Below are 23,116 nucleotides of genomic sequence, written 5' to 3'. Positions count from 1 at the left end.
GGTGCCCGCTTGAGCAAATCGATAAGCAATGGGATGACAGTGATACAGTGATAGTGATACAGTGAATATTCTGTTCCCACCTTTTCTTCAAATTTTTTTTATGGAATCATCATGATTTACAAGTTGGTTTTAGATGTACAGTGTCCATCACTGAGCCCCCCATCAGCTTCCTTCCCTCTACCAGTTTTCACAGGCTCCTTCTCTTACCTCCCACCCCCTAAAGATGAGGACCTAGTCTAAACAGATTTTTCCAGGTTTTTCATGAGAAACATAGATCCACTAATAAAATATAAAGCATCTGCATTAAAGGTTGGTAGCTAATCCAAATTTTTTAAGGCATACTTGTTCTTTATTATTTTGTAACTTAGCCTATAAGTTGTCCCAGAAACATACTTTTGCCTGTTTTAATGTATTTTGGAAATTATGAGATAATCTGACATTTAAAATTTTATCACAAAAAATATTAAATGTGTAACCATATAATAATACTTGAGAACCTATGTAATACCTACTTCTCAGCAATCTGCCATCTTTTAATGATGATATCACTTTAAGTGTGGTACATTTAATACAACGATGCTAAGATATCTGCATTAATCAGGTAGAAGCTAGTTCACTGTAGAAAAAACTGGACAAATCATCCTTTCAACTTGTAACTACTGGCCTCAGCTTATTTTTCTTTGCCTTTTTAAAGACAAAAACCTTAAGGAACTACTTTCACAAGCCAGGCATAATTTTCTAAGTGCATTTTAATTGCTAAATGAAATGGTGCTTAGAACCCAATTAATTAGCTATGCAAATTAGGAGGGACTGTAAGTCCTTGCCTTCGCTAATGGCATTCATAGTTTAGTAAGCATACAATTATTGTAGATCAAGTATCTAGACATAAAATGATTTTTTAATGATTATTGTTTTAAAAGTCATTAACCAGAATCTCTGATAAAAAAAAAAAAACTCAGCAGAGAAAGCTTCCAGTTCTAAATTCATCTGATAATGTGGGACTTTCTGAGGCCTTTACAAGGTGCCTATTCAAGTGTAATAGAAGTGACTACAGAGAACTACTTATTATCATGTTGCCTTTGCTTTTCGAAAACAAAGCTGTCTGACTTTAGAAACAGTTTATTAATGGTAATTTGAAACCTCTGACAGCCTAAAACCTGTTCCAAAAGAGGGTTTCTACATGAAGAACATGTTCCGTTTTGTATTTTGTATCAGAAACATTCATTATCAGCTTTCAGGCCTCTGGAAATCCTAGAAGCTTAGGAAATATAGAAACTCATTATCTGTAAGGATCCAGAGATGTTTTGATCATAAAGTACTAATTGTACAATAGAAGACAGGTATGGCTTTCAAAAGGAGTTGTTTTCACAAAGATTTTATAAGCTCTGTTCATTACTGAATCATCTGTGGTTTCTTGTAAATTCCATATCTTCTGATTGTAGAGCAACACATCCTATAAGTGAGAAAAGTTTTCATTCCTTTTCTTCTCTGAAACCCATGAAACCTTTAGATTTTTTGGAGCTAATTTCACATTTTTCTTTTTAAGTGTCTGGCTGGCTAATTGAAATGTTATATACTAGTCATTAACAGTGAGTTTCAGTCTGCAAACAGCTTAAGCAGCTAGCAAGCAGTGTGCTAAAAAAAATCTGACGTGTCCTGAAATAGCAATTGGCCCCCCAAAAATGGCTTTTAAAGAAGAAAGAAACTATACAACTTTGGAGCTATTCAAAGCCATAAGACCCCAAGGAGTTAGCCTGGATTTGCACAGAGATGAAAACTCAGATATCTTTTTCTTTCATTGGTGGCCTGATTTGATATATGTTCTATAATAGTCACTCATCCATATTTCTTAGCAATTAAGAATTTATATAGTTCTATAGCCAGTCTGATCTCTGCTATAAAAAGCTTATCTACACCAGCACAGAAGAGAAAAATAGAGGCGCTGTTGTTTAAATGGGCATATATTTGATGTTTTTATTTAAAAACAACAGAATAGAATCCTACTTACTTGGATTTGATTAAATGTTTTTAGAACTGAAACTTAGCTTTTATAGCTTTTAAAAGTGATATAGTAGCTCTACAACTATGAAACAATGAATCCCATAGTACTGCAAATGATCTCTTATAAAAATAATTTTAAAACACATAAAATTTTCAATTGTAAATGAACTTTCATTTATGCATTTACTGAGGATTAAAAAATTAGTAGTATTATAATTCAGAAGAAAGGAATAGAATAAAAGAAGGAGATCATTCTGGCTATTCATTTCGTATTTTGTATCAGAAACATTCATTATCAGCTTTCAAGCCTCTGGAGATCCTAGAAGCTTAGGAAATATAGAAACTCATTCTCTGTAAGGATCCAGAAATGTTTTGATCATAAAGTATTAATTGTACAATAGAAGATAGGTATGGCTTTCAAAAGGAGTTTTCACAAAGGGGATCATTCTGGCTAAGGAGAGCTGGTTTAATTACTGCTGATGTGGAACTGCATCCCACGATCTCTGCTCCTTATGCTAGATACACGTCTCCCCCCCCCCCCACGTACACGTACAAAACTGTATCTGGAAAGGACTAATCAGTTTCCTACTAAAGCAACCACCAGCTTTCTATGGGAGTAAAAAGTCCACAACTTATTTATTTATTACTCTCTTCGACAGGAAATTTTCCAGACTTATTTTGCTGGTAATTCATTTTAAAATATCTTCCAAAGTTGTTTCTTAGAACAAAGGTTGCAGTGAAAATTTAAGTTTTGTCCTTATTCTGTTCTTATCAAAATTATGGCCTCTTTGTACAAAAATCAGTAGGATTTTGGGAACTCAGCTGTTTGAGTGATGAATGAGAATGATCTGGTTATAACTGCCTTGAAGTTGTCTGTTTCCATTCTGTAAATTGAGTTAGGTAGATAGTTTTGTGAAACTGAAGTTACTTTCTTTCTCCTGCATGGGAAAACAATAGCAGGACAAACAAAGCTTTCATTACTAAGACTAACATCAGCACTGTCTGTAGCATTGTCCCATTGTTCATCGATTTGCTTGAGCAGGCACCAGTAACGTCTCCATTGTGAGACTTCTTGTTATTGTTTTTGGCATATGGAATATCAACAGGGAGCTTGCCAGGCTAACATTATGTGATGTAAATTAGAAAGAGATCCAGGGAGCACTATAAATATGTATTCACTAAGTTCAAGTAAAAGAAATAATTCAGAAATATGCTTAGCTAGACTTTGTAATAATAAGCTTGGATATTCATAACTTTCTTCACTTTTAACTCATACCACAACTCTGGTGCTAATTTTCAGAACACTTTTTTGCAAAAATACCTGCATTTCATCTACAACCATAAGTCCTGATTTATTGTACTCTAAATCTTTTGAGTTTATTGTATTGAGAGAGAAAGGAGTATTTTGTTATGTAAATGAGATGTATTTCATCTCATGTAAATATGCGTCCTGTACAATGTCATTGAAGAATTAGCACTTTCGGTCTCTCAGAAGTCCTTGAGATTGAATCTATCTCAAGTAGCCTAAGGTATAATTATTCACGCCTCTCTAATGAAGCCTTCATGACAACCTACAAAGGAGAGTTCTGAGAACATGGAGGTTGGTGAACATTATTGGTAATTGACCCTCATCAAATCATCAAATCAGAATTCTGTGATCTAGAGCCAGAAGAATCACTAATCCTTTTGTGAGAGTTCCTTCCAAAGCTCCACCTCCTAATAACATTACTTTTGGCATTAGGACTTCAGCAGATGCATTTAGGAAAGACACAGAAATTCAGACTATTGTAGAGCTGGAATTCATCCCTTTATATTTCCCTTGATCTTCTATTAGAAATCTTGATTTCCTTTTTCCAATATTTTCCTAAGTTCATCACGTATTTTCGGAATAACTATAGGAGCCAGTGAGTTATTTGTCACTTCTATTCTGTACCCTGTTGGAAACACATATTAAGCACTCAATTTCAATAAATATATGCAAACTAGTGCCCCAAACTAGTGTAACAATGATGTAATAATAGTGAAGAAAGATTAACTCGAAAATTATATAACTCTGTCCAATTATTGTGAGGTTATTAAGAGTAAGAGCTCTTCTGAGACTGGAGGGAGAGTACAGTGGATAGGGTGCTTGCTCTGCACACAGTGGACCAGAGTTTGGTCCTCAGTACCCTGTATGGTCCCCTGGGCACACTCACACACACACACACACACACACACTCCTGAATACAGAGCCAGGAATAACCCCAGAGTGCCACTGAATGTGGCACAAAAAGAAACAAAAAAGAGCTTTGAAGCTGGATAATTTTCTAATATGATCACTTTGAGTGATTTACCCTCATTTACCTCAAATAAACTCTTAGGTGCCAAGCTCTTAGGACTACTGTAAGTGAGTGGGTACACATAAAGTGCTTAGAAAAGTGTATTTCTCACATTTAGTCTTCAGTGAAGCCTAAATATAATATTGGTTCATTCTTGACTTAATCACGATACAGTGGCTTTCTCTTCAATGTTATCGCTCTCTAATGATTTCTAGATCAGAAACATTTATTCACACACATGTCTTTCGGTAGCCATGTAGGTTGGTTCTTATCTATGACTTAATTGCTAAAAACATAATGAAGCAACATGTTAAGAAACAGGTTAAGGGGCTGGAGTGATAGCATAGCGGGTAGGGCGTTTGCCTTGCACGCGGCCGACCCGGGTTCAAATCCCAGCATCCCATATGGTCCCCTGAGCACCGCCAGGGGTGATTCCTGAGTGCATGAGCCAGGAGTGACCCCTGTGCATCACCAGGTGTGATCCAAAAAGCAAAAATAAATAAATAAATAAATAAATAATTAAAAAAATTAAAAAAAAAAAAAAGAAACAGGTTAAGTCTGGGCTTTCTTACGCAAAGCATGCACTCCAGCAGGCATGGCCGTCTGTGACCCCAAACAAAAATAATGTGTCTCAAAGCATTCCTAGATAAAAATTAAGCCACATAATTGCTGTGTAAACAACTCATTCTGAATTTTCACATGGATGAAAAGAACAGCAATGACTTTTGGACACATTGAGGTTGGGAATACAAAGGTAGACAAGAAGACGTGTTTTCAGCATATTTGTCTGGAGACCTCTTTGAGGTGCCTGCTTGGCAGAGATGAAAATCTGTGATTGAGTTCTAATCCCCCTTAGTACAGTCCTTATATGACTTCGCAGGTTTTGTGGATGAAAGTGGAACAGGACCATGAGGAATGAAGGTCATAATTTTTATCTTCACAAGAAAGAAATTGTTTGTACTTAAATTATGCCTCCAACTTTATCAATCTACATGTTTGTTTCATAAGAGTCAGAAAGTTTCTAAAAATTTATTGGCATTCTGAGATAATTAGATACTTGTTGAAAATTTAAATATAGGGGGCCGGAGTGGGTAGGGTGCTTAACTCTTTGTGATTTGATCTTGGCATCCCAAATTGTCCCCCAGACCCACCAGGAGTGATCCTTAGAGTCAGGTGTAAGCCCTGGACACTGCTGGCTGTGGCCCCAAAACAACAACAGAAAATTTAAATGCAACATGATATGGAACATAGAGTTCTAGAGGCATCTGAAATGCAATATAACTTCTTGCAAAGAGAAACCATTTATTTCCTCCAAACTTTCACTGAGTTTGACACACACTTCACTTGAACAATACTTAAATAAAAGTAAAATAGAAAATGCCTCCTAGGAAAGAACGACCTAGTTTAAGCAATTCCTCTATATTAATTTAGACAGCTTATTTTAACATTGCCTACAGGACAGTGTCTGTATTTTTCAGCTTCACAAGCTGACCTCAATGCTTTAAGCACCTTTTTAAGTTTCATTTTTGTAATTGCTCTATGGATACAAACCCAAGAGCACTGGGCTCTTGCCTTTTGTTTTAGATATCAGTGAATCTATAAATCAATTTCTCAGTCTTCACTTTTGCTGTTTTTATGTACCTTTCAAAGGTCAGCCCTCTTGGATAAATTTTCTGTATTCAGATTTTGAATCATAATTGTTTCTTCCCTCTACTATTCCCAATTTAATTGCTCTTAGGCAATTTTGTCTTCAATCTTTTTTTTTTTTTTGCTTTTTGGGTCACACCCGGTGATGCTCAGAGGTTACTCCTGGCTCTGCACTCAGGAATTACCCCTGGCGGTGCTCAGGGGACCATATGGGATGCTGCGAATCGAACCCGGATTGGCCGCATGCAAGGCAAATGCCCTACCTGCTGTGCTATTGCGCCAGCCCCTTGTCTTCAATCTTTAAGCTTACAACCTGAATCCTCTTAACTGTCATAGACAGGGAAGAATAAAATAATTCTTGCCCATTTTGTGTATACTGAGGATATATCCCAGTGCCTAACAAATAGCAAGAGCATGAAGAAAAATTAAAGACCAAATCAATATTTCGGGATTTGAACTTTTGGCACATATGCTGATGAAGCATATGTGGCACCTGCATCTCCCCTCTTGAGATATGTATTTTCACACTTTCATATCTTAATTCTGGGATGTTTGTAGGGGCTCTCTCCATCTTTGAAGAAACCCGCAGTCAATCTTGAAAGTCTCTTTCTTTCTCTCTCTCTCTCTCTCTGTCTTTCTCTCTCTCTTACACACACACACATACTCACTCACTTTTCTTTCCTCCTTCCCCTTCCTAAAACCTTCCAAATAAAATCTTTTTTACTTCAAAAACAAAAGAAAAAGAAAACCCCCCTGATGGTCTGGTGGTTAGGATTTGGTGTTCTCTCAGATCTTGAACTTTTTCTCATCTTCCTTGGATTTATCATTTATCTCGTGGCTTATTTGGACTGTTACCTTTGTGTTTCTTCTATGATACTTTGATTTTGAACATACCTTGTTTAAAATTCCTTAGTAATCACCATTGACAAATTCCTTAATAATCACCATTGACCTTAGAATTTGATATGGGTGGGATAATTGCAAAATTAGTTACATGCCTTTCAAGATCTGACAGACATCACTATCAATCCTATTACTCCTTTCCTAACACTTTGTTACAGCCATACCAAATATCTTTTTGTCTCAGAAATGACCTTCCTTCATTTGTTTTCCACTTTACTTTCTTTCTGTCTTTGACTCACTCACAAGATACAAGATAAAAGGTTACTTGTTTCAAGATTGGAGTGGGCAGGGCACTTACCTTGCATTCCCAGCACCACCTTTGGTCTCCCTCACATTGCCAGGAGTAATCTCTGAGTGCAGAGTCCTGGGCACTAGGCGTGGCCCCAAAACAAGACAAAATGTTCGAATGGGCACCAGTAACGTCTCTCATTGAGAGACTTATTGTTACTGTTTTTGGCATATCCAATAAGCACGGGTAGCTTGCCAGGCTCTGCCGTGTGGGCTCCATACTCTCGGTAGCTTGCCGGGTTCTCCGAGAGGGGCGGAGGAATCGAACATGGGTCAGCGGCATGAAAGGCAAAAGCCCAACCTCAATGCTATTGCTCCAGCCCAAGACAAAATGAAGCAAAATAAAAGAAAAACAGGTTACTTGTTTCTAGAAATCAATCCTGGCTCCCTATACCATGTCTAGTTCCATCCTAGATTAAAACTTTCTTCTTTGTGATCTACATCTGTGTTCTTTTTTTTTTTTAACGGAGGGATTTATGACTCCCTGTAGACCCCTGGGTTATTCCAAAGGGGCCACAGCTGAATATCTCATAAGCGAGAGCCATGACATGAGACTAGAAGCCAACCTGTAAAATGGAGGGTGCCGCAGAAAGGGGGGCATGGTCAGAAAAAAATGGTTCAGAAAATGTTATCTATGAGATGATACACAAAGGAAGACTTGGTCAAGTCTTTCTGCTATTGACCAAGAAGCAGATTTAGCTCGGTGCCTCACAAATTTTATCGCACTCTTAAAGAAGACCTGGGGAGCTTATAAAATCATATCTCACTAAATTTATCTCAGTTTCTGATTCAATAGTTCTAGGATAAGACCTAAATAATTGTATTTCTAATAAGCTACCTAATGGCAGTGATGATTATTCTAGGAAACCATATTACAAACCTCCTGTTTTAGGTTATTTGTTTAATCTCTATAAGCCTTTGTTTTACCCTCTGTGCAATGAGGGTAAGGGGTGGGCAGTGCTGTAACAATTTGGTAAGATAATGTATGTAAAGTATTTCAGATGGATTAATAAACAATGCAAGGTAATGTGCTTTTTAGAGTAATTTATTTTTTATCACACTGCATTAAAAATTGCAACCGAACAGGTCATTTGACAAATAAACTTGGAACCTCAAGGAGAGCAGAGATTATTCTAATTTTATTATTGTATTACTGGTGCCTTATGAAGTGTGTTGACAAGCTTTAAACATATAATGGAATCACTTCAAAGTAGAAGCATTCCATAAATATTTAATAACTTGAATTTAGGTGCTTCTCAGCAGGGAGCCCCTCCCCACTGTAGTAGGATTCCCTCGGTCTGCTCGATATGGTCTTTGTTCTCTTAGAATTGTCTTTGCGGATTGGTTCCTAAATCACTTTTGGTTATGTTGAGTCAGTCCCCACAGCTTTTGTTTCTAAGAAAATTTACTAGCAACATAGAGAACATCTTTCTGTAAAGACACTGGAATTAAATAACCACATGGAGTATTCAGTTTCATACCAAAGGAAAGCAATTACAGCAGCAAGTCCCCTGCCTTCTGTGTCTGAACATATGCCTTTATTTAACACTGGATATGGGTTAGGAAGTAACATGAAAATTTTAAATTGTAGTACTTTTACAATTCACTAAGTCTTTTTTTAAAAGCCCTTCCTGCTTTTATTATCAGTCTATGCTCTTTACTTTTTGACCTCAGGACTTCCCATTTTATATTCACTCCTTAGCTCATCAAGTATCTTTCCCCATCTGTCATGCGACCAGTATCAGTCCCACGGCAGTGATACTACACAAAGACAAAGACCCTCCTCCACAGAGCCTCAAGCTTGGCATTTAGCAACTTGCACTGTCATCATTTGCTTCCTTGTCTCCTAGGCTGAGTTACAGGGGACATTATCACTCAATTGCCCATTCTAAATCCACCCTGATGGTAGATATTTCATTGGTCTTTTGATCTCCAATTTAATATCTTATATAAGGTATGTAGTCATACGTATGGATTACTTTTATTCAAAAAGGCCCTCCTTAATGCATTGATATTGAGAAATAGGACTGAGTTCCAGGAATCCCCTACTACTAGTTCACACATTTAAGTGCTAGCTATGTATTCCTTGACCTATATAATGTTGCTTGTCACAGTTTCAATTAGGGTCAGCTAACAAAGTGTGGGCAATTTTGAGCTTCTCTTATGAAATCTTTATCTATGTATTATACCAATCAGCTCAGTCTACCCTTTTATAATTGGAGCATGATTTATTTTACATTTTTATTATAATACCACTATTCTCTGCTGCATTACAGTGTGTGTGTGTGTGTGTGTGTGTGTAGTATATTTGCTTGGCTAGAAAGTAGGAGATTTTTTATGTTTTACATATATCTATTGAAAGTTTATTGATGTAAGTTTAAAGAAAGCTAATGCCAACATTTAAAACACTAAAAATTATTTTTCCTGTAGAATGATAACAAGCACTTACTTTTATTTGAAATGGATAACACTTTTAGTCAGCAATCTAAATTTTGGCTGTTGTTTTTCTGAATTTTTAACTAGAGAGTTCCCATTTTCTCAAATTCATTTGATAGTTTTCAGATAATCTTCTACTGGGATGAATGTCCCTAGTCACTTTTTCTATTTTGCAATTATTATGATAATGATTTTCATTTGATTTAGTTTTGTTATATGAGATTAAGCTACTAGCAAACATAAAATGGAATGAAAGTTAGGATACTCTCATCTAAGTATAATTATGTTTTCTTTCAGCTATCCCTAAAAAGAAGAGGAAGCAAAGATTTACCAAAATCAGAAAAAAAGGCTCAACAGACTTCCACAGAGGTATGTGAAAAAAAGAATCTAGCACTTCTAAGTGCCATAATAACATCTATAAGTAGACATAATAGCCAGATGTACTCATGTAAAACAAGGTTAATTATGCATATCAATTATGGAGTTGAAGATACTCCATATATATATAATGGCAATATAATGAGTGTATTTGCTTATAAAATCAGTGCTAACACCTTTACTATCATTGTTTTTACATACAAGTACAAAGTATAATGTCATTAGTACTTTGTACTATATTTGAAACTGTACCAATGGTGCTAATCTTGTTCACTTATAATTAAGGAAGCCAATAGAATGTCTGTTCTCAGAGTGGAGAGTTAAAACCTGAATGCTTCAGGACTGGATAGTGAAGAGAAAAGGTTCATGTTACCTGTAGGCAGTCCCACATTTAGGTAACTGTCTATACCAATGATTGAAGAAGTAAAAGAAAGAAGGCCAAGGAATAAATAAAGCTTAAAAGTTACACTCCACGGATCCTATAGATAGGTACAGCTGGTACAAGATAATACACTTTTCTAATTGCAACATAGTTGCAAGGATAGTACACTTACCTTGAAAATGGCCTACTCAGATTGCCCATACACCTCCACCTGGAGTGATCCCTGAGCACAGAGCCAGGAGTAATCCCGAACCATAGTGGGGCATGTCCCAAAACCAAAAGAAAAAAGAAAAAAAAGAAAGAGGGAAAGAGGGAAAGGAAGTAATGGAGGGAGGGAGGGAGGGAGGGAGGGAGGGAGAAGAGATAAACGGGAATGTCACACTCCATGTGGGTTTCAGACTATTATTCTAAGTTAAGATTATTACTAGAAACTCAGCCAAAGTAAAGATTAGCTCTGCTTTCAGGGTAAGCAGAAGGTGTTGATGGATTAATGAAGAAAATTTTAAAATAGAAGAGAAAATATGTGGGAGTAGAAGCGGCCTTATGGTTGCCAAAAATATATGACTAAATAATAACTTTTATAAGTTGAAGCAATAGTAATATAGCAAGCTTTAAGAAAATCTGTTATAAGGTATTTTCTCATTAAATAATTTTAAAACAATATTTAAATATTCTAAATTTGAACCAGTTTACCACACCCATTTTTAAAACTATAACATATTCAATTTTTATATTCCTCTTCCTTTCTCTCTTCCTGTGTTCTGGGTTAAATTTTCTCTGATTATTTGCACAAGAATAATTGTAGGGCCTCAACAGCTGTTCTACTGAGAATTCCAGAGAGTCTCCTGCCAAGATTATTAGTCCTGTTCTTTCCATTCCCTTAATATACTTCAGTATGCTGTTTCTATGGCTTTCCTGCTGTATTTGCCATAACTTGAATCAACTCACTCTAAATATTTTACTGGGGATGATTACGCATATTGTCATCACTTCTCTTACTCACCTCATTTAGGTAGAAATTCAATATATTCCTTGTTCTCAGCATTAAAATCAGGAGTCTATTGTTTCCATAATTGGTGTTATTCCTATTCCATCTCCGGCAGCGCTCATTTGTCCTCTTCCACTACTAAGGGCTGCTATGTCTTTACCAAAAAATTCATCTTGAACACTGATGACTCAGGATAGGGAAAGGCAAACATTTGTATTCCCGTTTATATGGTTTTTTGGGGGTCACACCTGCAACTACTCAGGCTTACTTTTGGCTCTGTGCTCAGGGGTCACTCTGAGTGTGGGAGAAGTGGGCGGGGCCTATGGAGTGCCATGGATCAAATCTAAGTCGTGTGCAAGTACCTTCCCATCGTACTAGCTCTCCAGCTCCAATTTTTTAAAATTCCCATTTTTTTTAAATTAGAAAATCAAAACTGTCAAGAGTTATGAGATATCCCAAAGTAAATATTTAAAAGATAATTTTGGGAAATTATGCTGGTAACATTAGATCTAAAAAAGAGTTCATTTTCAGGTCTGGTTTTATTTGTACTTCAGGGCAGTTAATGATTAGGGCTTAAAGAATGTCCTAAGGATGGGTGAGAAGAACTTCTTTTTTATGTTTTTTGGTTTGATTTGCTATGGACCTCACCCAGCGGTGCTCAGGCCTTACTCCTGGAGGGCTCTGAGGACCATATGGGTTGCCAGGAATATAACCGAGGGTGATTGCAAGCAAGGCAAGTGCTTTACCTACTGCAATACCCTACGGCCCAGAGGAACTTTAGGGTCTACACCATCATCCTTAAACCAGGCAAAAGCAACGCTCTTTATTTCAGACTGATTCGAGCATATCCTATTTTAAAAGGGATTAAAATGGAATCCCTGCTGGTTCCTCCTTGCAAAGGACAGTTTAATGTTTAACTTTCTTTATTTTCAAGACCCTTAAGACATGTCTCCATCAAGTAAACAGAGCAGATTATTTTCTCTCTGGCAGGAAGATCATGAACCTGGATTTTAGTACCAGCATTGAATTTAGATCTGACTTTTCCCTTCTAACCATGAAATTCTTGGGGTTATGCCTGGCTCTACACTCAGGAATTAACCCTTGGCGGTGCTCACGGGACCATATGGGATGCTGGGAATCAAACATGGGTCTGCTGCGTGCAAGACCATGCTGTGCTAAAACCATGAAATTCTTGAAACCAGGCATTTTCATTTAAACTCCAGTGATTACTCTGAACATTACATTTAGGTGATCATATAAAAAAAAAAGTTCAAAAAGTCTAATAGGAAGCAGGGTTCACATTTATCACAGTCATGGGGATTTGAACCATGTCCATTAAACAAAATAAAATCTACACAGTGTTGATATAACATTGACATCACACTGACTGTCTTCTGCATTTGCGGAGGATTGTAATCTGAGAGTAGTAATGACTACAGTTCATTATTCTTTTTTTCTTTTTCCTTTCCAGAATGTAATATCCTAATCTTTAGTTTGCCAAACTGTTTAAAGGATTTGGAGAAAATACCTCTCCCTCCGTTCCCCTCCTCTTTTCAGATTTAAGTTACAAGAAAAAGGAATTGTTTTTTGGTTTTGGGGTTTGTTTGGTTTTTTCTTTTCTTTTTTTTTTTTCAAATGTCTGGGTTGTTTTCTCAATTTACATTAAATTTCTCAATTTACATTTACATTTAAAAACGATCTATTCTCTTTCCCTGTTTCCCAAATGAGGAGGACAATGAAGATTTGAAATGCCAGCTGCAGTTTGTGAAAGAAGAAGCGGCTTTGATGAGAAAGAAAATGGCCAAGATCGACAAAGAAAAGGACAGATTCGAACACGAGCTCCAGAAGTACAGATCCTTCTACGGGGATCTGGACAGCCCTTTGCCCAAAGGAGAGGCGGGAGGTCCCCCCAGCACCCGGGAGGCCGAGCTGAAGCTAAGGCTGAGGCTGGTGGAGGAGGAAGCCAACATTCTGGGCAGGAAAATCGTGGAACTGGAGGTGGAGAACCGAGGCCTGAAGGCAGAACTCGACGATCTGCGGGGCGATGACTTCAACGGCTCGGCCAACCCGCTCATCCGGGAGCAGAGCGAGTCCCTGTCGGAGCTGCGGCAGCACCTGCAGCTGGTGGAAGACGAGACGGAGCTGCTGCGGCGGAACGTGGCCGACCTGGAGGAGCAGAACAAGCGCATCACCGCCGAGCTCAACAAGTACAAGTACAAGTCGGGTAGCCACGACAGCGCGCGGCACCACGACAGCGCCAAGACCGAGGCCCTGCAGGAGGAGCTGAAGGCCGCGCGCCTGCAGATCAACGAGCTGAGCGGCAAGGTGATGCAGCTGCAGTACGAGAACCGCGTGCTCATGTCCAACATGCAGCGCTACGACCTGGCCTCGCACCTGGGCATCCGCGGCAGCCCCCGCGACAGCGATGCCGAGAGCGATGCAGGCAAGAAAGAGAGTGACGACGACTCGCGGCCCCCGCACCGAAAGCGCGAGGGGCCCATCGGCGGCGAGAGCGACTCGGAGGAGGTGCGCAACATCCGCTGCCTCACGCCCACCCGCTCCTTCTACCCCGCCCCGCCCGGGCCCTGGCCCAAGAGCTTCTCCGACCGGCAGCAGATGAAGGACATCCGCTCCGAGGCCGAGCGCCTGGGCAAGACCATCGACCGGCTCATCGCCGACACCAGCACCATCATCACCGAGGCGCGCATCTACGTGGCCAACGGGGACCTGTTCGGACTGATGGACGAGGAGGACGACGGCAGCCGCATCCGCGAGCACGAGCTCCTCTACCGCATCAACGCGCAGATGAAGGCCTTCCGCAAGGAGCTGCAGACCTTCATCGACCGGCTCGAGGTGCCCAAGTCCGCGGACGACCGCGGTGCCGAGGAGCCCATATCCGTGAGTCAGGTACAGTTCTGCCTATTGCGAGCCACGGCGATGGCGAGGCTGGCCCGCGGAGCTGCTGTCCCCGCCGGGGCGTCTCCGCGCACCGACCTCCACCACGCCCCGCTTTAGGGGAGCCCCAGCTCCGAGTCCCGCTGGGGCTCGGAAGGCCCCGCAGCGCGCCTGGTTTCTCATCCTGTCCTCCTGCAGGTCTGACGTTTCCGTCACTCTCCCACTCTAGTCCCTTAACTTCCGTCCCCATCTGTTTTGTATGCAAGGGAAATTCAAACTCCCACCTTCTCCTTCCCCCCCCATTTCTTTTTTTTTCCCCCTAAAGATGAAAGGATGTTGATCTAAATAATGATGTAAGGTCAGCATGCTTGATATTGCTCTCCTGATCCCATTAGCTCCAGCTTCAAGGAGATCTACACGAATCTTCGATGGTTTTGGTGGGCTGATTCCAAGCCAAGATTCACATTGAGTTGATCTCTTTTTCAACTGCCAAATAGCTAGGACTGATGCATAAAGTAGAAGCCAGTAGGGGGGGAAAAAAAGAGTTGATGCTGTGTGTGGAGGCCTAACTGAAGGCACGCACGGAAGCCACTCCTTTAGCGCAAGTCCTAATCCTATCATTCTTTCTAATCACTGAGCTGTATAAGTGGAGACACAGCTCAGGACTGGGGAAGGAGCATTATACTCTCACATTAAGGCAATACCAAATCAGAGAACTAGTAATAACCATTCCCGAACAGGGAAAACCAGCATTTTTCCTTCATCCTAATTGTAGAGGCACACCTGATGAATTGGACTGAGCTGCTGTAGCCAGGTATGGTGGCTCCTTAAAGACCAATGCATTTTGTCAGAGTTAACCACCTAAGAGAAAATTGATAAGGCAAAACAGGCAATGTTGCGGCCTCTGGCAAGCCTGTATCCCTTGGAGAACCCACTGGAAGTACAACATGCATGGCTTTACAGACACGCGTTAAATCTGTAAATCAGGAAAACCAGAAGCATGACACCCATTTCCTTGCCTGTTGCAAGTAAAAAACTCGCAACCTTTCTGCTTATTGATCTTGCATGTTGCTCTGCTTTGCTGTGAATTAAAAAAACAACAACAAAATACTTCTATACTAAAAACGTGTTAAATTGTGAAATGATAAAGCTTTTTTGTCTACTTATATTAAGCTAAATAATCGGTTTTTCATTTCCTTGTTGCAGATTTTTTTAATACTCTGAGCATGTGTTTTTACAATTTTACTTTCAGGGAAGAAAAATAGAAATCAGAGTGAGAGGAAGCACTCTTCATAATAATAGGTTCTATTATTATTTTAATAATAATAATAAACTGCAGAATTCATAAGCATAGGTTTAAGCTTTTTTTTTGCTGGGGGTTGGGCAGGGGTTCTTTATTTTAAGTTGAATGAATGCTTAGGTAGGTTGTTATTAAACTTTGGATTTTTAAATTATTATTAATTAACTTTTTTCTTTGTCTTTGCATTTACCTTCCCAGATGTTCCAGCCTATCATTTTACTTATTCTCATTCTTGTATTATTTTCATCACTTTCTTACACAACAATATTTAAACTTGTCTTCCTTTTTACACTGTTTTTTGTACTGTAAATCTTTCATCATTTACCATTCATTGTAGCATTTTCAGTTTATTTATTTTGTTCACCCTTCAAGACACGAAGTAAACGAAGTATAATTTCTGTAGTAACCAATGCTATAAAAACACTGAAGACTGATTATTTCTTTTTAAAAAGATACATCTTGCCACTACCAAATGAGAAGCCAAGCACTAAAATATTTCAGGTAAGGAAGTGTGACTTCTCTTTAATAAATCATTTTAATTTTTTGCCTCTTTCACCTTTGTTTATATGCCTGAAAATTGGCAGAATAACTTTAAAACTGATTAAAAAGTCTTGACTATTTCTAGGTAGTTGGCTAGTATAATAATTCAAAAGCTGAATATGCACGTTAATCATATATCAATAAAATGCATGAATTTATAAAGGACATTTGCTAGGTACATCACACTGACAAGATGACTTTCTTCTATTTGGGGACAGTGGGGCTCTCAAATAGTGCTAGAGGCATCTAGGACCATTCTTGACAATACTTGACCCTGCTTGGGTGAGCCTGAGAGTTCAGTGCTCAGACAGACCCTGCACTGCAGTATTGCTGGAGCCTAAAGTGAGGAGCCCACCGCTCAGGCCAGGTGGGTGCAGGGACCACAGGGCCACCCAGTGGTGTTTGGGAGACTTTGTAGTCCTAGTGATGGATCTGGGGCCTCTGAGGGCACAGCATCCACTCTAGCCCATTGAAACTATCTTCCTGGTCCCAATGAATGATTTTGGCAATGTGCATCTATGGGAATCGTGGTGAATAAATAAAATCTGGCTATCATAGACCTAGACAGTTTATTGAAATGTTGTATAGTTGGTACTAAAAATTGCATTTGCCAGCCAGAGATAGGGTTCAGTATTCTAGAGAGTAGGCTTTGCCTGTGCGAGGCCCAGGTATGAATTCCAGTATCACATGGTTTCTCCAGACACCTCCAGGATCAGCTCCTGAGCACAGAGTTGGGATTAGCCCACATGTACCCCCTCCCCAAATATAAACCAAAAGGTGAATTTAGAAACATGAAAAGGTGATTAGGTTTTTACTGAAAATTATCTCCATCCTAGAGTATTTGCCCAGCCTCTAAGTCAAATAAGCCATTTCTATATTTACAGATGCTGTTTAAAGTCATATGTAGCTGAACAAGTTTATTGCCTACAGATCTGTTCTCTAGAATCCAGTGCTTGCAGAACTACCACCAGAAAATGAAATAGGAATATAGTTATGTGAAATATAAGTAGAGAAATTTTTTTTTCATTTTCTAGAATTTCAATGAAGTCACATTTCAGGGTCAGTGATGTAGTTCCAGTGGGAATTGCTTCCTAGACATAAACTTACTTTGCTGAAGTGGCCATCCCTCTTTCTCCTCCTACCTCAAGTGGCCTAGGTACTAGGTATCCGAGAGGTCTTATTCTGTTCATTTCTGGTAGTGATTTATTCTGGAAAAAAGTAGAATTCATCGGTACCACCCAAGATTCAACCATCACTATACATTGAAGTTATGGACTTGGAAGCTCTCTCATGTTGGTTAGTAGATCTGAAAATCTAGGGGAAAGCATTTTGTACTGTAGCATAAAAAAAAAAAAAGTTGTGAAAAATCTTTTGCTACTCTAAAGTCCTTACTTGTAACAGCCTTTTTAATTCTCATTCCTCAATGCATCAATTTTCCACTATAATAATGATTTTTTAAAACTTAAGGCACTATAATAGTTGAAAACTGGGTTGGAAAAATATCTGCTCTTAATCTTCATGTTCTTTTTCTATGGACTTTTATTTCATTCTGTTTGGAAGGAATGGAGAGAGACCTGGAGTGAAAGTATGTTATCAATAGTTGGAACCTAACACTATATGCTTTTAACTTTTCATTTTAGTGATTCAAAAAGCTAAAGCTTTATGACAAAAAGGAATGAAATAACACATACTATGTTTAATTTATTTTTAACTGCTTACCTTATTAAATATTGCATCTCAGCCTATGAAGCAATTGAAATACTGAGATCTGTTGGATTCTTAATAAGCCTCTTATCTTTTGTTAGATTCTTGATAAGCCTCTTTTCCTGATAAACTATCAGGAAAGATATTTTGGCAACGAAAGTGAAAATAAATGTTTCAGAGCTGAAATTTTATCTGAAATATGTATTGCCTTGGGGCAGTTACAATGGTTTTTTTTTTTTTTTTTTACAGTTTACAGAGCATTTGATATACAAGGAGATAGGGGGATGCCTCAAAGATTGGGAAACCACAATTGGGTTGTGAAGGAAGTCCTCAGAATTTCTAATAGTTACCCTGCCTATTGCTAGTTGTGTCCCCATACATGTGGCATAAAATACACTTGTTCACTTCCAAAATATTATGGATATTGGCTACCCTGTAGCCAATATCCATAAACTGCATTTGGTATTTAAATTTATATTTCACAAAAGGAATAATGAAGCACCTATTAATGTCTCTAAACCCTACATGCTCATCAGAATTGATTCTAGAAATGATACATTGATCTGAAGAAATTGAAACCTAGTGTATAGGCACAAGTGTTTTTACTATTAGTTTTTATTAATTTATTATGGTTTTTTGGGCCATACCTGGCAGTGCTCAGGCCTGGCTCTGCATTCAAGGATCGTTTCTGGCAGAGTTGGAGAACCCTATGGGGTGCTAGGATTGAATCTGGGCCAGCTAAGTGCAAGGGAAGTGGCTTCCCACTGTACTCTTTCTCAAGCCCCTCATTTTTATTTATAAAGACTCCTTAGGTCACTGTTTAAAATATATTTATGTTATCTAAGATGTATTACAGCACATTCTAGGGTCAGAATTAACTATTAGCTTTGTAGAATCAGAAGTTGCCTGGGCTTATACAGACTTTGGAGATCCAACCAGTGATTAGAACTCCAGATTCTCTCTAGAGAATATTCAACTGTGTCATACAAACTATGCTAGACAATAGCTAGTGACAAGCAGTTCTATTTCTGCACCAGTGATAGAAATCTTTTCTTTAATTAACACAGGTTCTCAAGACCCGTATCACTGTCACTGTCATCCTGTTGCTCATCGATTTGCTTGAGCAGGCACCAGTAATGTCTCTATTGTGAGACTTGTTACCGTTTTTGCTATATCAAATACGCCACGGGTAGCTTGTCAGGCTCTGCCATGCGGGCGAGATACTCTCCGTAGCTTTACGGGCTCTCCCCCAGAGGGGCGGAGGAATTGAACCTGGGTCGGCCGCATGCAAGGCAAATACCCTACCCCCTGTGCTATCGCTCCAGCCTACAAATTCAAAAAAGAAAAATAGAAATCATATATAAAAAAGGGGAAAATTAGTGAATTTTGTGTCTGATCAGAGCCTCATAGACTCCCAGAGATCCAGACACATACCTACAGCTAGAGAAATAGATTCATTTGCACAGTAAGTGAAGGCTTTAGGATGACCCCAGACACTCTCTGACAGTCCCCCATCTTATTATGATAGTTTCCTCTGATCCAAAGTGAAGACATGATGTCCTACAAATCCACCAGGAATGATGGATACCAATGACCCTACCCTCAAGCTAAAATAATATACGTATAGTAACACAAAAGATAGGCAAATGAAGCACAAAGAAGAGCATGGATCTTTTGTCTATTTTGTCTGTTGTGTAAAATAAAGCTATACTAAGTGAAGTTCTGTCAATTCAGCAGGACAATATGAAAAGATAACTCTAACATCCACTTCTTTTTTTTTGACTCATTTCCTGATTCTTTTTCAAGACAAACCATCCTAGAAAGAGAGATATCAGTCTCTCTTAATACTTTATTCTTAATCTGGAGGCACTGAATTTTTTGAAACAGCTTAAAGAATCTTGGAGCCCATCCCGCCCCTCCATATTGGGAACTCACCCAAATCCTGAAGAGGGCAAATTGAAACAAAACCGCCTTGGCTTCTGTTCCAAGCGGTTTTCGAGCTGCTCTCACAGCTGCTCTGGTGAGTAATGCAGCTTTACTGTCTACTTGCTGTCCAGGACGGCTCTTGCCAACTCTTCACCCACTCACTACAGAGACAGTTCCCAGTTGTGCCTACATGCACACACACACTTCTACCACACTGTGGCATAGAGTGAGATCTGTGCCCAGTAGCCGTGAATCCAGGCCTGGCAAGCCTGCTGGAGCCCACGGAATGAACAGTGATCTCAGCAAGCTTGGCACAGGCACATAGTGACCTTTGCTGGCTTTTCCCAAGAATTTCAAGCCGTTCTGGGGCCATTGAGGACCTCCAAAGCATTTGTGTCTTACACCAAAGGACACAGAGTTTGGGGAAGAATTTAGCAAAGATAATTGGTGCCCAAGACCTCCAATTCCCGACCCCTCTCCCAGAATCCTTTAATTTGCATTATTTTTTGTTGTGTAAAGCTACTTCTGAAAGAGAATGAATATGCAGACTTCTGCGTTTATTGCACAATAATGTCCCCCAATTACTGGAAGAAGGAACCTCTTCTGAGCACCTTTGAAGCTGTGCTCTTTAAAGAACACAGTGAAAATGAATCTGAACAAATAACCTCATTATAGAAAATCCCCCTTGTAGGCACATTCTTGGGTGTAGGAAGGAGTGTCTTTGGTAATTTGGCCTAGATTGAAGAAAAGAAAGAATTCAGCTGGCTATTTTTAAACATAACTGACTCAAACTTATAAAACAAAGAAAAATTCAGGGCTAAGCCTGGAATGTGTATTGGCTTGCATTTCGCAACCTTCACTTCTGTTTGCATGCTTGAGGAGGGTACAGTTATTTAATCTGTTGCCAGTGAAGCTTGGAATGCCAGTTTGGTAGCCAAAGTCCTAACTTGAAGAATGCACACAGTTTTTGTAGCTCAGAACCACAAGCTGTGTTTCTTCTGGGAGAGTTATGTTTGGGTCAGATACCCTATAGTAGAGAATGCTACCAGAAACTGAGAAAAGTTGCCTGTTTATTTTATCAAGTTTTGCATGGATTTGGTACCTTTGAAAAATAAAACAATATTTATAGGTCATGGAAATGGCACAAAAAAAGAGGAGCATATGTCCAGCATGTGCAAGACATTGAGTTAAAATCTTTTTTTTTTTTAGCTTTTTGGGTCACACCCGGCAATATTCAGGGGTTACTCCTGGCTCTGCACTCAGGAATCACCCCTTGTGGTGCTCGGGGAACCATATGGGATGCTGGGAATTGAACCCGGGTGGGCCACGTGCAAGGCAAATGCCCTATCCGCTGTGCTATTGCTCCAACCCCCTGAGTTAAATTCTTTTACCATATGCCTTCCCCCAACATCACCAGGAATGACCCCAGTCCTGCTCCAGTTCTGACTCTGTTCTTTCCCCCCCAAAAACTGAACACTGAACCAAGAGGCCTGAACCCCTGGGCTGAGTCTCACAGAATCAACTCCTGATCTCCTGTCACTGGGGGTGGCCCTGTTAGAAAAAAAAAAAAGAAATATTTGTGAAAACACAATTAAATTTTATTTATTTTTTAAAAATTTATTTAGTTGGGTGAGAGGATAATTGCAATAGTTGTTTTAAATGCTGGCTATTCTGAAAGAGTATATAAAAGACACAAACTCGTAATGTCTCCTTCATATAATTTAATGCATACATTTTAGGTCTTTTAAGTCTGTTTATGTGAATTTCTTCCTTTCACAGTTCTAAAATAATTCTCTGGCAGTTCTGGTGAAGGTATTGATTCTTTCTCAGACACTTTCAGGCACTGCTATCAAGTCGAGGGCTTTTATAACCTCCTTTGATCAGGGAATAGCATTGCAAATGAACACTTTTAGAAATAAAAAGAAACCTCAGAAGTCTCCGCCTTTCACTATAAGATGTTGAGTCACTTGTTTTGTCTTCAAAGAAGCTCATTTTGTATCTTAGATATTTGTGGAAATGTTTTTATATTCTCTGATTATTCAGTTTTTTATTGCTTTTATCGAAAAATGTTTTTAAAGTTTATAATTGCAATTTTCCTTCACCAATTTTTGAAAATAGAGTATTGCCAAAAAAAGCAATAGCTAAAAGTAAAATTACCTTTTAAAAAAAAATTGAGGGGGGATGTTGGTCTACATTTGGGTGTGTGAGGAACTGCACAAGTCACTCCGAGCCATGCTCTGAAGACTATGAGGTATCAGGAATTGAACCTAGGTCTTCTGCATGCAAATCATGCATTCCAGCTCTTCAAGATATCTCTTTGGCCCAAGATTTTGCAAATTTAGAAAATGTAATATAAGGATCTATGTAATCAGTGGCTGAAGTGATAGCACAGCGGTAGGGCGTTCACCTTTGACTCGGCCGACTCGTGTTCGATTACTTCGCCCCTCTCGGAGAGCTTGGCAAGCTACTGAGAATATTGCACCCACCTGGCAGAGCCTGGCAAACTACCCGTGGCATATTGAATATGCCAAAGACAGTAACAATAAGTCTCACAATGAGAGACGTTACTGGTGCCCGCTCAAGCAAATCGATGAGCAACAGGATGACAGTGACAGTAATCAAAGGTTGGGTAACAATTTATTCTTTTAAAAATATTCCTATAATTTTATTTATTTACATCAGAACGTTTCTTGGGACATGTCTGTGGGGAGCCAGGAGATACTACCCTGTTAGGGTATATGCTTAGCACGTATTTGACCTGGGTCTGATTCGCCACAAAGCATCACAGGTGCAGCCCTGGAGACACCCAGCACCGTCACTGTTAACTCAGGTATCCCAGACATTGCAGGACCCAAGCAGCAGCATATTTTTAGTCCCGTGCCTTGAACCACAGATCCTATTTGCTAAGAATCCCGGATATGACCCCGAGGCCTCCTGACTCCACTTATGACCCCACAGCCTACAAGATATAAAATTTCTCTTTAGGGATATTTTGACCTGAATTCATTGTAGCTTTTTTTTTTTTTTGGTACATTTTTTCAAGGGTGGTGCACAGCCAGTGGTGTTCTGGGCTTACTCTTGCTGCTGTGTTCAGGGAACAGTCCTTGGTGGGACTAGGGGAAGCACAGTGGTGCCGGGCTTCAAACCGTCACACTCTCCTGCATGCAAGGAAAATGTCTTACCTGCTGTACTATTGCTCTAACTCTGTTTTGTATATTTTTAATGATCACTGCACTGGTAGATCGAGAACGCATATTTTATTTACTATGATCTCATTGCAAAATAAATATTAAGGAAAGAATCCTTTGAACATTGCACTAACGTAAAAACTAAAACCTTTCAGAAAAGTTTAGTATGTTTGACTCGTTTCAAAAAAATGGCAGACCACCCTGAAATATCCAGGAATGGTG

General features: G+C 39.2%; 2 protein-coding genes across 4 annotated transcripts in view; both read left to right on the top strand.

Moving 5' to 3' along the window:
- Positions 1-15,873, top strand: part of SOGA3 (SOGA family member 3) — a 45,295-nt gene extending 29,422 nt beyond the window's left edge. Inside the window, exons 5-7 of one of the 3 annotated variants that reach the window (XM_055135752.1) lie at positions 9,891-9,962; positions 13,070-14,239; positions 15,735-15,873. In XM_055135752.1, the coding sequence (XP_054991727.1) occupies positions 9,891-9,962; positions 13,070-14,239; positions 15,735-15,845 (1,353 nt within the window). In that variant the 3' untranslated portion in view covers positions 15,846-15,873. Of the gene's footprint in view, positions 1-9,890; positions 9,963-13,069; positions 14,249-15,734 lie in introns of all 3 variants that reach the window. The other 2 variants (XM_055135751.1, XM_055135750.1) reach the window with 2 other exon arrangements.
- A 27-nt stretch (positions 15,874-15,900) lies between these two features.
- KIAA0408 (KIAA0408 ortholog) overlaps positions 15,901-23,116 on the top strand; it is a 45,699-nt gene continuing 38,483 nt past the window's right edge. Inside the window, exon 1 of the mRNA XM_004613973.2 lies at positions 15,901-16,037. The gene's annotated coding sequence lies outside the window, so the exon portion shown is untranslated. The remainder of the gene's footprint in view (positions 16,038-23,116) is intronic.

This window comes from Sorex araneus, chromosome 4, assembly GCF_027595985.1.
Source record: "Sorex araneus isolate mSorAra2 chromosome 4, mSorAra2.pri, whole genome shotgun sequence".
Lineage (NCBI taxonomy): Eukaryota > Metazoa > Chordata > Mammalia > Eulipotyphla > Soricidae > Sorex > Sorex araneus.
The sequence above is the reverse complement of the archived record's forward strand: the minus strand, read 5'-3'. Positions and strand labels throughout refer to the sequence as shown.